The 16,310-nt window shown below is 40.6% G+C and overlaps 1 protein-coding gene across 1 annotated transcript in view; it reads right to left on the bottom strand.

Moving 5' to 3' along the window:
* Window positions 1–16,310, bottom strand: part of TBX15 (T-box transcription factor 15) — a 140,458-nt gene that overhangs the window by 23,019 nt on the left and 101,129 nt on the right. Inside the window, 1 exon segment of the mRNA XM_014583315.1 lies at window positions 8,881–8,945. Within this exon segment, the coding sequence (XP_014438801.2) occupies window positions 8,881–8,945 (65 nt within the window).

The raw sequence follows: 16,310 nt of genomic DNA, 5'->3' as shown, positions 1-16,310 counted from the left end.
GCTTTAAAATGTACAGTAAGTATATCCATGTGATGAAGTAGCTGTCACTGACAAGCTCTACGATAGCTTGGAAGAACAAGTGTCCAATAGACAGATGGTTAGATTTGAGTTAAAACTGTTCCTCATCCTATGATTCCCATCTTGGGAGCCCAGTTCCCACATTGAGTCTGAGCAGGTAGAAATGGCAATTCATAAGGAGTTTTAACCACCTCTAGAAGTATAATGACTATCCATGATAACAAAGAAAGCTAACTAAAATAGTAAGTGTCCTTGCATGTATCTGAGTGGTCTAACATTAATGTAGTAACACTAACATTACATGGGGCAAGTTATCATCATGGTTAAGAGCACAGGCTCTGCAGTGGGATTACTTGGGTTCAAATTGCCCCCCTGCTGCTTCTTAGTATGACCTTGGCCAAGTCATATAACCTAAGTCTCCCTATATGTAAAACGAAGATAACGATGTTACTTCCTCCTAATTGTCACTTAATAAAGGCAGATTGATTAAAGACAAACTACGTCAAAACAAGAGAGAAGCATAATGAAAGTTTGGCCACTGGTCAAACTCAAGCAAAAGAAACCCAACTGTTCTGCTCAGGTTTTGACCTGTAATTGGAGAATATATTCTTATTTCACTGAAATTCAAAGCCTTGTCAGCCTCTGGCTCTATACTAAATGTGGGAGAACTGTATGTTACTTAATTCCATTTCTCATTCCTCCTCAAAGAACCGAAAACGTGTCCTTCAAACCCCTGCAGGCTTCATTATCTTGCAGATATTTCAGACTCCAATATGTTAGCCATTAAGAAGACGTCACTCTGTTCAATGACACCATCTCTGGGCAAGAGCCATAGATAATAAAACAATTGCCAACTTTCCCTGGCAAGGCCACATGGCCAAAAGGACAATGGTAGAAAAGGTTCATGACAGAAGATGGAGAACAAATAATAAGGCAGAAAAATAAATTAAGTACTGGCTAAAAGATCACAAGCCAGGGGACATGATAAACAGCTATAGAGGAAGAGGAGGAGTCCAGCTGGACACTGCTGCCAGAATCCAGGATGGGGCCAGCTACCTCAAACTCTAGATGCAGCAGCCCCTGAGAGGGAGCACAGCACTGATTACTTCCATAGATCTGCTCAACAGCCGAAGCCACCCATGCCAGGGACAACAAAAGAGTATGCACAATCTACAGGGGCTCGTAAGACTGCCAGGAAAGAACAGAATGAGATTGGCTGGAAAAATATAGCCAGTGACTCTAGGGAGAACAAATGAAAATACAGAAATTGAAAGCCAGGGAGACACTTGGGAATGTCGTGCTGGTTGGAAAAAGGCACATCGTCAGCTCTCTGGCTCTAAGGTTGCTTTGGAGATTTCAGGAGCAACGGAGTAGGAGGGAAAAGAGGGTACGATTTCTTCATACTGGCAAGCTAAGCCTAACAGAAGAGTGTGAAATCGTTCTCTGGATGCTGTCACTGGCTGGACTTGTAGATTCTGCAATCTAGTCCTTTACTATATTCAGTTTTACCATCAGTAAAATGGGAAATATTGCACTGATACCATCAGCTTGGAGGTAAAAATGGACAAGTAGACTACAGATACTACGTGACCTCCTCAGTCCTAGTAATTGTATACTTATAACTTAAATGGCCAGAAATAAATATAGAAAGACAAACTGTATAAAATTGCTGATGTTTTGCCATTTTTTTAGCCTATAAATATAGTAATTTTCCTATGTTTAGCTTACCAGACAGATAAAGGCATAAACAATATTTGAGTTACTCGGTTACAATAGAGAAGTCTTTTAACAAATTTTAACTGAGATCCATCCTGCACCCTTTTTCCCTTTTGCTCCCAAAGAAATAGTAAGTGTCCTTGCAAAGATGATTTTCCTTATCCTGTCTTTTCTTTATGTTAACATTAGAAACTTTAAGTCGTTATTCTCACACTCCTCTTTCTCTTGGGTATTGTGAGGAAGGTCTGGGCCTGTAATGAAGGTTCTTATCAGTGGTTGAAAGAAACATAGCCTTGAAAGAGCAACTGCTTAAAAGAGCAGTCACAACAAAATTCTTCCCTTCCCACACTGCCACTTCCTAAAGAAGCAGGGAGCACTGTGACTGGCTCTGCTGATGGTGACACCAGAGAGCTGGCAACATGGACTCTGGGCTTCCATTGAGTGCCCTTGACAATGCAGTAAATGTCACCTCTTGTCCTCATCCAATTAAAATCAATTCTGAGAAAGATACAGGAGCCTCTTGCCAGGAAACAAAATACCAATTTTACTATTGATGAAGATGTCTGGAGACTATGACACAGGTGTGAAGCCTGAATGTGTTGCCTAGAACTCCCCTGAAATAAGACGACTCTCCAGAGCTGCAAGGCCTCCTCTCCTCACCATACAAGGAAAGACAACCCGAAGATGAGCTTTCTGCAGGTCCTGAAGAAAAATGTGTTGCCTAGAACTCCCCTGAAATAAGACGACTCTCCAGAGCTGCAAGGCCTCCTCTCCTCACCGTACAAGGAAAGACAACCCGAAGATGAGCTCTCTGCAGGACCTGAAGAAGATTCTTTCTCCCAAACTCAGCAGTCAGGTCAGTCACTGTGGTTTCCATTGAGATGAAGGAGAAGAGGATGGAGCCATAGCTCCATCCTTTAATGAAAATATGAAGACTGGAAAGCTAATATCTTGGCCACAGGTCTCTCAATACACTTAGGAGGACACAGCTGTCAGCCAGGGGTGCACTCTGGTGGCACTGAGTGTGAGAGACTCACTGGAGGCATTTGAAGAGAGTGTGGTGGACAGCTATTTCCTCCAATCCTTCCTCTCATACTCCTCCCTCCCTGAGTCTCTGGATCACACTGGGATGAATTGAGATCGACAAACCTGAACGTGTTTTGGTTTGAGGTTTGGCAAACTCTGCAACTCCAAAGTATTCCACAAATGTTTTGTGTTCTACAAAACCAAAAAACATTGGCCAAGCACTTTCCCTCCCTAATTTTTAAGCCCATGTGTTTTTAGGGGAAATGTGATCCGTATGTTTTGGGTACATTTATATGCAACTCATCAAACCGTGCTTCTCTGCATGAGTCACTTGATGTCTACAACATATAGGGAAGATCTTAGATTCATCAGATCTCCCTTAGCACAAGAGAGGCAATAGATAAGGTGCTGGCTGGGAGCTGGTAAACTGGGTCCTGATGCTGACACAGAACCACCAGAAAATTTGCACTTAACTCACTATATCTTACCCATCGATCTTTCCTATCTGCAAAATGGCACTAATAATTCTGGCCCTCATCAGATGCAGCAGGCAGGTAGTGACAATTAAAGTGTGATTTAATTTTAAACTTAAAAGAGAGAAATATGAGAGCCCAAATACTTGTATTTGCCCCAAGAAATTTTCTTTAATCCAGTTTTCTTTCATTCAGTTCTAGGCAGCTCATTCAGACTTTAATCTATGCTGGAAGACAAAAATGGCTTCCAGCTTTAAGAAGTCACCCTTACGGAACCAGCAGTTAGCGTAATGGCTATGTCACTGGACTCCCACGTAGTCGACCGCGGTTCATGTCCTGGACCCGGTGGCTTAAAAAAAAAAAACTCACGCCAGGCGCGTGTGTGTGCGTGCCCAAGATCCCGAGAGGAGAATGGAGGAGAAGGGATTGCGGCGTGACCATCCCCCCTGGAGGGTGATTTCTCGCTTTCTGTCTCTATGTCTCTCTCTGTCTGTCTGGCGAGCGCACGCGCCCTACAGTGAAAATCTCTCCAAAAAAAAAAAGAAGTCACCCTTACCCATCGTGAGACACATGACCTCAGCATCATTATATCAGTTTCACTTCCTAGAGAAGTTCAGCCTGGCTTCCTGTCCTCTTCCAGGCAAATGTGTTTACAGGAGACAGAAAGTCGATGTCCTACTCTACAAAACAGGTTGAGACTACAGAGGTTGTTTTATTTGGAAAAGAGTTGATTCTGATTGACTTGAGTAGTGTTTTCAGGTGGAAGAAAGGTATTTAGAGGAAGGGTTCTGTCCTTGATTATTTGTGGGAGATGAACTAACTCAAGTGTAAACTTTTAGCATGATGGAAAAGAAAATGCACATTCTTTGAAGTTAGGTAAACTGGAGTTCTATTCCCTGCCTCAGCTTTACTATGTGACAGTAGACAAGCTGCTTACCCTCTCTGAATCTCAGTTTCTACATTTGCAAAATACAGGTTGTTCTGAAGACGAGAGTTAACATAAGTAGAGGGTCCAGAATTCAGTAAGTTTTCAGTCATAGTTAACTGATGCAATTACTAGTAGCACTTAAAATAACCTCAGGTTTCAATGGCACATAATGTAGGATTTCTATACCTTCAGAAAAAAATAAAGCATGAAAATGGGCTATGAGGATCCATTGTTCTGCCCACCTTCTGCCTTATAGACACAAACAGCCCACTAGGCAGGACAGACAAATAATTGTCTGACCTGAGCAATAAGGCACTCACCAGCCTTCAGGTAGGCCTAGGCTAAGGGCCAAACACGTCAAGGTCCTTCCTAACCCAGAAAGGAGAGACAAGCACCTCAGCACTGGATGTGAGAGCCCATCACAACTTCCTGAGCAGTGGTCAACCCTTCAACTGCAATGGTCCAATTCTCAAGGTTCAAGTGTGCTTCCAACTTCCAGAGCGCAGGTCTAATGCTGATCGATACAGCCTATGTAATCTAATTACCTGTTCCGAGTCATGCCTATGTGTTTCCTGTCTTGTGTGCTCACATTCCTGGGCAGGGACCATATGCTACAGCCACAAGGCCCCCAAGATGTGTGTGCGCACATGTATGTGTATGTGCACACACACACACACACCCCTAGTACATCTGCCTTGGAGTTTGCTGTTTCCTCTGTCTAGAATCGGGTACATGTCTGGCAGCTTCCCTTGTCTCATTAGAGAGACTATTCCTGGCCATCCTATAAAAGTGGCTCTCAGGTCTAACAGGTGGTGTGGTGATTAAGGTGCCGGATCCCCCCATAACCAGCCATGGTTCAAGTCCTAGACCTGATGGCTTGAAAAATCACACCAATCCTGAGAGGAGAATAGAGAAGAAGAAATTGAGGCATGGCAATACCCACTAGGGGGTGATTTCTTACTTTCCCTCTTTCTGTCTCTCTCTCTCTGTCTCTTTCTTCTCCAGTGAGCACACACGCCCTATGGACAAAAACCTTAAAAAATAAAAAAAAATAAAAAAAAAGCTCCCACTCTCACTCTACCTGCTAACCTGATTTATTTTTTCAACATTTATAAATAATTGATGTATATGGGGCCAGACAATGACACAGAAGTAACATGCAAGTATGCAAAGCAATCCCACATAGGAAAGTTTCTAGTTAAGTCTGGAGACCACCCTGAGTATTCTAGACATGTGTGCCAGTGCTGAAGGGCACACGTCTATATGTGCCCATGGTTAAAGGGTACGCACGTCTGGTTGAGGGGTGGAAGTGGATCATGATATCAGGACCCTGCAGGGGTGCTGTCTCTCTCTCCCTCACTAATGAAACAAATAAATAAACCTTTTCAAAACTAATGGATACATATGAATATGTAAGGGGTCTTCAAAAAGTTCATGAAAAAGGCATATAATGAAAAAAATATGCACGGATTTCAAAAATTTTAGCACCAAAGTAAACTCACACTTGAATTGCATCTTTACATGAACTTCTGGAAGTTCTCCCATATTTTTTGATACCTACATAGATGGCAATTTCCAAGGGCACCTGTTAGTAAAACGCACTTATTGAGGGATCAAGTTCAACTTTAGAAAAAGTGACCAAAAACACTGAAAAACAAGGACTCCAACATCAGAAGGGATTTTGGAAAGAGAAAAGGAAGAATAAAAGAAAATATTTCAAATGTCAAGAAAAAAAAACACAAATATTAAATGTTATTAGGGATACAGAGGAAGGAAAAAGAAGGTACAGTCATGGGTCACTTAGTGGCATGAATAGGAATATGCTCTAAGAAATGCATTGTTAAATGATTTCGTAGTTGTGTGAGTATCATAGAATATGTACTTACACAGACCCAGATGGGATAACCTACCATACTTCTAGCCTATTAGATATATAGCCTATATGCTCCTTATAGGACCACCGTTGTTGTAAGGGGATCTTCAAAAAGTTCAAGGAAAATGTATATAATGAAAAAATATGTGTGGATTTCAATTTTTTGCATCAAAATAAATTCATATCTTGTTTTGGAGAGCTTTTTGCTATAGGGTACGTGTTCTCACCAGAAAGACAAGAGAGAGACGGAGAGATAGAAAGAGAGAAATCACCCCCCAGGGGGGATGGCCACACCACTATCCCTTCTCCTCCATTCTCCTCTCAAGATCTGGGCACACATGCACACGTGCCCAGCGTGAGTTTAAGCCACTGGGTCTGGGACTCGAACGACAGTCAGCTACATGGGAGTTCAGCGACAGAGCCATTATGCTAACTACTGGTCCCATAAATTCATATCTTAATTCATTTATTCATGAACTTTTAAAATTCCTCTTGTTTGTCATTGATTGAAATGTCATTGTGAAGCACATGACTGTAGTTACATAACTGAAGACAGTTGTACTAGAGTGAAAATTCCTGGAATCCATCTGCCTAGGTTCTAGTGTGCATCACTACTAAGTAGTTGTTTTACCTACAACGTATTGTTCAATTTTGTTATCTGAAAGCTAAAAGTTTAAGTTAATTTTACTTTATAGATGTGACCTTAAAATATTCTGAGGTATGAGACTAGCAGATGGCATAATGGTTGCATCACTGGACTCCCATGTAGTCAACAACAATTTGAGTCCTGGACCCAGCGGCTTGAAACTCATGCTGGGTGCATGTATGTGTATGCCCAAAATCCCAAGAGGAAAGAGGAGGAGAAGGGATTGTGGTGCAGCCATCCCCCTAGGGGGTGATTTCTCACTTTCTGTCTCTCTGTCTCTCTCTCTTTGGTGAGCACACGTGTCCTATAGTAAAAATCTCTCTTAAAAAACTAATTCTTAGGCAAATAAAATTTTAAAGAAATCTAAGTATATTTTTAAATTATGATATAAGGAAGTGTTTTCATAAATCACTGTGTAAAGGAAATGATCACCATGACCAATGTTTAATGTAAATATAAATTCTAACAGAATGTACTAAATATTTCATCAGTTGATTCTAAATATAAGTTTTGGGTTATCCAAAAAGTCTTGCAGAGAGAAAACCAAAGATAACTCCTGACAATGTGTCATTTAGATGTAAAAAAATTCTCCCAAATTATAAAAAAGTCTGACCATTAAAATAAATATCTGTTGCAAAGCCTACACACATTATGAGACTTAAACATCACATTTGATTCAATATGGTTTATGTAAGACAAAATGTTCTGCTTGAATAACTCTGTGTGTGTGTGTGTGTGTGTGTGTGTGTGTGATTTTACTAGTCATTTCATTTTCCTCTAACTTTCCATAGATAAGACTTTATTTCATTTTTTAGAGATTTTTGATATAGGATACATGGGCTCACCAGACAGAAAGAAAGTGAGAAATCACCACCACCACCCCCCCCAAGGAGATGGCCACCCTGCAATCCCTTCTCCATTCTCCTCTTAGGATTCTGGGCACATGCGCACATGCACCCAGCATGAGTTTCAAGCCCCCAGGTCCAGGACTTGAACTGCAGTCTCGCAGGAGTCCAACAACTTAACCACCATGCCACCTGCCAACTCCAATACAGAAAGGGTGAGATGAAAAGAATATAGAGAGAATCATCAACCCAAAAAGCAACAGAGTCTCAAAGACCATTTACAATAGGAGCAAATAGTCCTATAAACTTCAGCAATTCCTAAAAGTTTCACTTTATAATAATGTAGTCATAATGATGATATTGTCAAGAAAGGTAGTGATCTATAACTGCTTTACTGAAGCAGGAAACTACATCTAATATATTTTGAAAATATTTCCTGGGAGAAAAATTGTTATTTATTTATTTCTAAAATTTTAGCACTTTTTTTAAAAAGAGATTTTTGCTATAAAGCATTGGAGAGACAGAGAGAGAAAGTGAGAAATCACCCCCTAGAGGAGATGGTTATGCTGTAATCCCTTCTCCTCCACTCTCCTCTCAGGATTTTGGGCACACATGCATACATGCCTGGCATGAGTTTAAAGCCATCAGGCCCAGGACTCGAACCGTGGTCAACTACGTGGTAGTCCAACGACATAACCATTATACTATCTGCTGGCCCCAGCAGAATTTTAGCTCTTAAAGGTAATTATTTTCTGAAAAATTTTCTTTATCCCATGATTGCTTGTTTCCTGGTAATATAAAATACTAAGATACCACTGCAGGTATTATGGTCACTTATCCATGCTTATCATGAAAAAAATAACAATCTTATGGTGATTATTAATTACCATAAAATTTGTTTTAAGTGACTAAATTACCAAGTATAATATAGAGGGTAGAATAGCATGAAGTATTTGGTCTAGCGATTGAATTCTGTTAACAAAGAATTTGGGAGGCCTAATACTGGCTCAGCAATAAAATGCAGCTCTCCTCAAGGCATTCCCATACAGGAAGTTTCTCGGTTCAAGTCCAGTGAGCTCTGTGAGTACATCATGTCAGCATGTGCTCGTGATCCTGGGCTGGCTAAGGGTACACCCTGAAATCAGGACTCTGATTCTCTCTCTTCCTGCCCCCCTCTCCTTTCTCCTCTCTCTTGGAAATTCTTGGGTCAGCCATAATTTCTCTTTGCTTGAGTCAACACAGTGGCAGAGCAAGCCTCTCTTTTCCAAAACCCAGGGGCCAAGAGCCCCCAGTGAGAGGTGAGTGCAGTAACATGACTTAGAAATCTCAGTGAGTCTCTTCCCAGTGATTCTTACCTGTTTCTTCCAGAATCTCTGAATCCTTTGGCAAAAGGGTTTCGGTCAATTTTTAATCTGGTGATCTAGAAACAAACAAATAAGTATAAATTGCTTTCATGTTAACTTATTTCTTGTCAATCCTAGAAAACTAACAGAAATCACCCTAGTAATAACAGCTATTCTTTTTATTGAGTTTCCTTCTAGTTTGAAATTGAAATTGAAACTTGATATAGGATTTGGGCCTGGTACCCAGGTGTGTAACCCACCAGACTGACTTCTCTTAAAAACAAGATTTGCTCAATATGTGACTCGGTAGTCACTTCTGCTCACGTTCCTTGTCCCAGATTGTTGACACATCACCTGCCTAGACAGACATTGAAGTGCAAAAGTGAGGAACAGTCAGGTCCATCATATGTGACCCATAGGAAGCACTTTTTAAAATGCTTGTTGAATGAAAGGTGAGAAAGTGAGTGAATCACAAATGGATTCTATCAGTTCAGTCTTCTAGAAGCGGACCATCAATCTGTTTCTGCCTGAAACATCTGAATAAATAACATATTTCCCATTTCATTTAGGTTGTGCTTTTCCAGCCACCAGCAATTGTTCATTTAATGACCTGAAAGCTTCATGTAAAAGACCCAAAAAGTAGCCAGCTTTTCACCAGGGCTTTACCCAAAAGTGACCCTGAATAGAGCAGGATGCACTGCATCCTTCCAGTCTCTGAGAGCCACAAGCAAATCAGAAGAAACAAAGAGGAAGCTGCACATGGTGGAGCAAAGTCTTGGCATCCAACTGTGTCACCTAGGTTGAACAGGTACAGGGGTCATCTGATTCAAACTCTACTAGATGCCCTAGACCTCCACCCCATGGCATCCCTGCTTAGTCCTGGGAACCCCTATCAAGGTTGTATACAATACTGTCATGCCTCTAGACCAGCATGAGCCTGTCCAACACATTTCATATTTCTGCTTTCAGCCTGGGTCACAGAGAGCATTTTGATACCTGTGTGACTGAGCCAGATGTTAATAACTCACTATATTCAAGCAACAGAGACTGAACGATGGAACTAAAGAGCTCAGAAAAGAAGAAAAGTCACCCTCGATAGAAGGGAATTCTAGAACTAAGCAAATCTTATTATTGGTATTTAAGACCATGTTCATTTTCCTAGTCACTGAAGAATTTATCACTAAAAAAAGTTGTTTCCTTTGTTACAACTCCTAGTTCCTCTTTGTCTCATTTTGTCAGAATGGAATTTCCCAAAGCCACAGTCTTTAAAGGTCTTTAAAATGCAATGTGAGATTCTGACAAACAGACTCTAACTTGAAAGAACCATGCTGGCTTCAAGGTTATTTTTTCTTCCTAAACATTCCTTGCCTCTAGAATGGCACACTAATAATGTAGTATTAATAATGTAAAAAGGCAATTTTACATCTATTTTATAGACCAGAGCAGGAGCCTTAAGGTTTGGCTTTCTAAAGTCCAATGTCTGCCATGTGAATACTGTATTGAGTTTAAAGAGTGTCACTGCTTTTCTGTGTTTGACTTAAAATCAGTTCTTTCTTCCTCCATAATCCACAGTAATAAACCACACACCATATTTTCTTTTCAAGTTGGGGTTATAATATTTTATTTTCTCTTTCAAGTTGGCTTATCCTGTCCAGCTCATTTATGATAGTGGGTTCTGATATATGATTGTGCTGCCATGTTTTGGGGCCCTCTGCAGACCCCTGTAAATATAACGACATTCATGGACCTGGGAGAAACAGTTGAAACCCTGTTTCCCACAGCTCATTGGATCCCAGGCCAAGGGATCTTGCATGGAAATTTAATAGACAAATACCACCAAACGTTTGAAAAAGTAACACCTCTACACTTCTTTCAAAGCTTTTAATGTAAGATTTGGAAAGCTTTATAAAGAGTGTGGTGCGCCACTCATTGTTCATTATCAAGCACTTTGTGTGCACAGCAGTGTGGCAAACACCACAGGAGATGCAGAGTAGTACACAGTCAGGATACGGCCATGCATCACCCATTTCCCCCCCACAAAGCTCATCATCTAGAAAAACAGAGCAGACATAATTACAATATAAAGCAAGGTGATAAGGGTCACAATAAAGGCAAAGGTGCCATGAGAGCCTGGGGGAAATAGAGATCACACCAAATTGGAGGGCTCTGAGGTTTCATGGTAAGGGTAACATGTGAGCCAGGCCTTGAAGGATGCATAGACTTTTAAAGAGCAATGCAAAATGAGCTAAAAAGAACAATGGAAGCATGTCATAAGACAGGTCCGACATAAGCCAGAGCATCAAAGTGGGAAAGTGTGATGCACATTTAAGAAACACTGAGAATTCAATTTCCTTATGGGTACAGGATCAATGGAAGAGAAAGTTGGATAAGCTGACTTCAGGTCATATCATGTAAAACCTTTGTTATCCTGCTCAGGCATTGAACTTGCTCACCAGGCATGAAAGAGCAATTTTAGCTGTATAAACCAAATTAAGTTTCTGAGCTGACAACTTTGGCTATATCTACAAACACCAAGGGTCATGAACAATATTTTGAAGGACTAAACCAATGTATTTCCAATCCCAATGATACTGAGTTTAGTTCCACGGTTCCCGTATCAGGAGGCATCCTGGTGGACTCAGCTCTGATGAGTATTTTCCACAGTAGAGAGAGGGATGTTAATGACAGTGGGCCATGAGAGGCTTGCTGTCTGAGGAGGACAAGAATAAAATACAAGGTAAATTCTCAACAGGCAGAAAAAGAAATTTAAAATCTTCCCTTGCATACCTTAAAGGAGTATGAGAAAAGGAGGCAGAGGAAAGGCAAGCAGTTAGGCGTCACATGACTTAGCTTTCTTGGTCAAATCAAAATCGAGGGATGGGAATAAGGAGACTTGGGAAACTGGCAAGTACCCTCTGCACATTCACAGAGGGGCAGCAGCAGAGTAAAGTCTGCCTGGTCTGATTAAACAGGAAGAGGCTGGAGGTTGTATCTCAGGCCTCCCGTGGCTTTCCTGTGGTAGTAAAGTGACTCATGGGTCCTCACATGGACTCTCTGGTCCACGAGTGGAGAGGCAGAGAAATGGCCAGAAGTTATAGAGGATCTGGGTGAGACCTGAGGTAAGGCTGAGCCAACCAGGGAGACCCATCAGGCCCTGACTGAGGCAAGAAAAGAAAGCAACAAGTACAATCTCAGTGTCTCTTATCGGTGGAGCATATCAGTGCTGGGGACCAAAGGATACACATATTCCCCACAGCAGAGGCTGGTGAGCCTGGTGAACAGTGCAGGGACTCACAGTAACCACAATGAGGACACAGAAACCTCCTCACCTGCTCCCCAGCACATTCACAGTAAGAGAGTGAGGGAGAAGAAAAACAAACACTAAGTCACCCCCCAAAAATCAAATTACAGGAAGGGGAGTTAACCTAAAATAGAATTGAGAAGTTTACATTTTCCCCATTACATTCTACCCCAATATAGAGGCTGAGACTTTTTAGGTAAATCAACTATTAAAAAAAAAAATTATGTGTGTATGTGGCTATATATATTCATATATTTAAATATGTTATACCTCACAAAGTGTAGTGTTGGTATAAATAGCATAACCTACAAAGGAAATTGTGTATATTTAAATGTTTATATATATTTAAAAGTAGCATATATATATATATAACTATATACATAATTACATAATTTATAATACATACTTAAATGTATGTGTGTATACATATATATAGTTACATATATAGTTTTATATATGGCACATTTGAGCACTTAATTTTCAACCCTACTACACAATTATGTCATTAATTAGACCCCAATATGGCTATCTATCCCCACCTTCCTGCTCTTAGACAGGTCACCATCATCCCTTGTGTAGATTACTCTGAATAAACGTAGAGCTGATTTCCTTCTTCTGCTCTTGTTCCTGTCCACTCTCTTCTCTACATGGCAGCCCAGGTGCTCTTGTGCATGCATAAATGGTTCATGTCATTCTCTTTCATATCCACCTCTGCTCAGAATTCAACCCAAGCTTTTCACCCAGCCTTGCAGGGCCAGCCTGCCCTGGCTCCAGCCCCCTCCAACCTCACCCCTACTCCTCTGCCTTTGTCCATGACAATCTGAGCTGTTCTCAATGCTGGAATGTGCCAAACTCTTTTCCTGCCCAGCACCTTATGCTTGTTCTACATCCAGATTAAAATTTTTCTTTTCTCCACTTTTCACTTGGCTGACTTCTCATCCTAAATCTGTCTAAATATCTCCAGAAAGAGATTTTCCCTGATCATCCCTTTGAAATAAGATACCTCTGTTACTCTTTTAAACTGCAGCCTTTGTAATTCTATCTTGCTCTTAACTAATTGATAATTATATATTTATTTTCTATTTACTGTCTTTTTCCCTGGACTATAGGTAAAAACAAAGCTTATTTTATGTAGCATTTTGTGTTCAATGAGTGAGTGTTCAATGAATAGATTAATGAATGAATCAGTGATAATGCAGGAAGCAAGAATCACCAGTCCCAAAGTCATGACAAGTTTTAGAGAATCTAAACCAAACTCTCTCAATTTTATTTGCTTTCACTCCAGGCATTATCTCTAAACATCCTGGCCCAGTCACAGTGGCACAAGGAGGTATGATACAGAGCCACATGAGAAAGCCCTGGGTTCAGATCCCATGTTGACCCGAGCACCCAAGGTCCTGGCTGACTAGTACACTGGAGGAAGAATTGCAGCGTGGAAAGACCCTGCCAATGGTACCTCTCAGAAAGAAGGGACTCAGGAAGGAAGAAAGGAAGGAAGCAGGAGGGGGAAGGAAGAAGAAATAAACTTGTAAAAAATATTAAATGTGCTTCTAACCAAAACAAAGTCTACTAGTAACTTCTTGTGCAGCTAAAGCTATTCTGCAACAGTGATGTTCAAACTTGGTCCAGTGATGAGAATACATGGAGAATACACAAGGTTGTAGAATCACTTTTCTCCACTGGTTTTACCTTATGCTGATTTGTGCAGTCTGAGTTATTGAAGACTTTGACAACTGGGGGTGGGGGAGGGTTTGCTGGTTTGCCACCATTAACTTTAATCTTTGTCAGCTACATTTTGGCCTAGTGATATACAGTAGTTATTAAATGGAAAATATCTCACAATGTACAGTGCAGACACAAATAGCACAATCTACAAAGGAAATGACACTTGAATATCCTGAGTATGGTTTTATAGTACCAACACTAAAAGAGCCTTCCCTTACTATACTCTCGGTTATTTTTATTTTTTTACCATATGAGGTATGATACAGAGCCACATGAGAAAGCCCTGGGTTCAGATCCCATGTTGACCCGAGCACCCAAGGTCCTGGCTGACTAGTACACTGGAGGAAGAATTGCAGCGTGGAAAGACCCTGCCAATGGTACCTCTCAGAAAGAAGGGACTCAGGAAGGAAGAAAGGAAGGAAGCAGGAGAGGGAAGGAAGAAGAAATAAACTTGTAAAAAATATTAAATGTGCTTCTAACCAAAACAAAGTCTACTAGTAACTTCTTGTGCAGCTAAAGCTATTCTGCAACAGTGATGTTCAAACTTGGTCCAGTGATGAGAATACATGGAGAATACACAAGGTTGTAGAATCACTTTTCTCCACTGGTTTTACCTTATGCTGATTTGTGCAGTCTGAGTTATTGAAGACTTTGACAACTGGGGGTGGGGGAGGGTTTGCTGGTTTGCCACCATTAACTTTAATCTTTGTCAGCTACATTTTGGCCTAGTGATATACAGTAGTTATTAAATGGAAAATATCTCACAATGTACAGTGCAGACACAAATAGCACAATCTACAACGGAAATGACACTTGAATATCTTGAGTATGGTTTTATAGTACCAACGCTAAAAGAGCCTTCCCTTACTATACTCTCAGTTATTTTTATTTTTTTACCATATGGCTTGAAAGGCTTTTCATCTAGTGGGAAAAAATTTAATTCATATGAAAGAAAAATGCTACACTGATTTGATTGGAAACTTAGAGCAAAACTGACTCAGTGTACAGGATATAACGAGGGACTCAGAAATCCTATTGGATTTACTTCCACAAATGTGACTGTGGTTTCAGACTTCCTATCTGGTTCAGGCAGCCAAATCTCATCAAGAAATAAGACTATTACCTAGGGAGAACAGGGCTGGGTCTTTCTGAAATCTAGTTTCCTGTTCAGAAAAAGAAAAAAAAAATCAGTCTTTTTCTCTTAAAGAAGACAAAGACTTTGCAGTGGAAATTTCTGCTAAATCAACAAGGACATGTTGGCATTAATGTCCTCCAAAAAAAATAGAGTGTACAGTCACCTTTATTCCCACCTCTACCACCTTATTCTCCACGATGAGATTCTGGGCATGGCATACCTTCCTCACTGCCACAGACCTGCCAAGTTGGCACTCCAAGAGCAAATAAGAGTAATAATAAGTTCAGTATGCTAGCAGCCCTGGGAGTTTATAGGGCAGTCAGCAAGACTGAGAGGAAGAAATGGAAACAGGGCAAAGGAAAGCATAAAATATTCCACAAAAATAGAAATGTTTTCTTCATACTTCCCTGCTACTTATAACCAACGGGGCAGAATTACAGATATATGGGAACCAGTAGAAAAGCTACATTGGACAATCATTCATTCAGTGACTCTCAGCTGCCACACACACATACAGTGCTATGCACTACATGACACACACAAATACTTAGGATTATGAATATGGAAGAATCCTTCATCCTAACTTGTGGTTTCTAGGCTTCAGAATTCTATAGGCTAATTCCAATTACTCCCCCAACAGTTGAGGCATCAACATTCATTTCCCAGTTGTTTTTTACACCAAGTGAAGAGAGTGCAAGTCTATTTACTCTCTTCTACTATCATGATTTCATAAAATAAGTGACATTTTTGCATTATACTAAAAAAGTAACTGGAACAAAATAGAACAATGGAAAGTCTAATAAATTGAACATTAACATCTACTAAAAAGTCCCTTATTTCTCTCTCTTTTCAGTGGACTATAAAAAATGTCTCCATAGACAGGCACTGAATTAGATCAAGTCATCAATTTGTAAATGAGAACACTAAGATGGAGTGATTGGTCAGAGGCAGTCCAGTCCATCAGCTGCCAAATGAGGGTCTTGAACTCAAGTCTCTTAGCTCCGAACTGGTGTTTTCTACTATATCACACTGTTTTGTGTAAAAAGCAGTTTTTGCTCTCAAAAAGCTCAAGATATTGAGAATAAGATTGGATACACATACAAGGTTAGAATGACTAAGTATCATGGGAGAGGTATGGCATCCTGACAGTTCTAAGGAGGCACAGTTCATTTGCAGCTGGGGCGGGGTGGAGGGGCGGGGGCAAATAAGGCAGTAGAGGATAACATTTTCACCAAACTTGAAAAGAAAAAGATTCTAGACAAGGTTGAAGGGGAAGGGCCT

Source organism: Tupaia chinensis, unplaced genomic scaffold (genome assembly GCF_000334495.1).
Source record: "Tupaia chinensis unplaced genomic scaffold, TupChi_1.0 Scaffold144247_1, whole genome shotgun sequence".
Taxonomy (NCBI): Eukaryota; Metazoa; Chordata; class Mammalia; order Scandentia; family Tupaiidae; genus Tupaia; species Tupaia belangeri.
The sequence above is the reverse complement of the archived record's forward strand: the minus strand, read 5'-3'. Positions and strand labels throughout refer to the sequence as shown.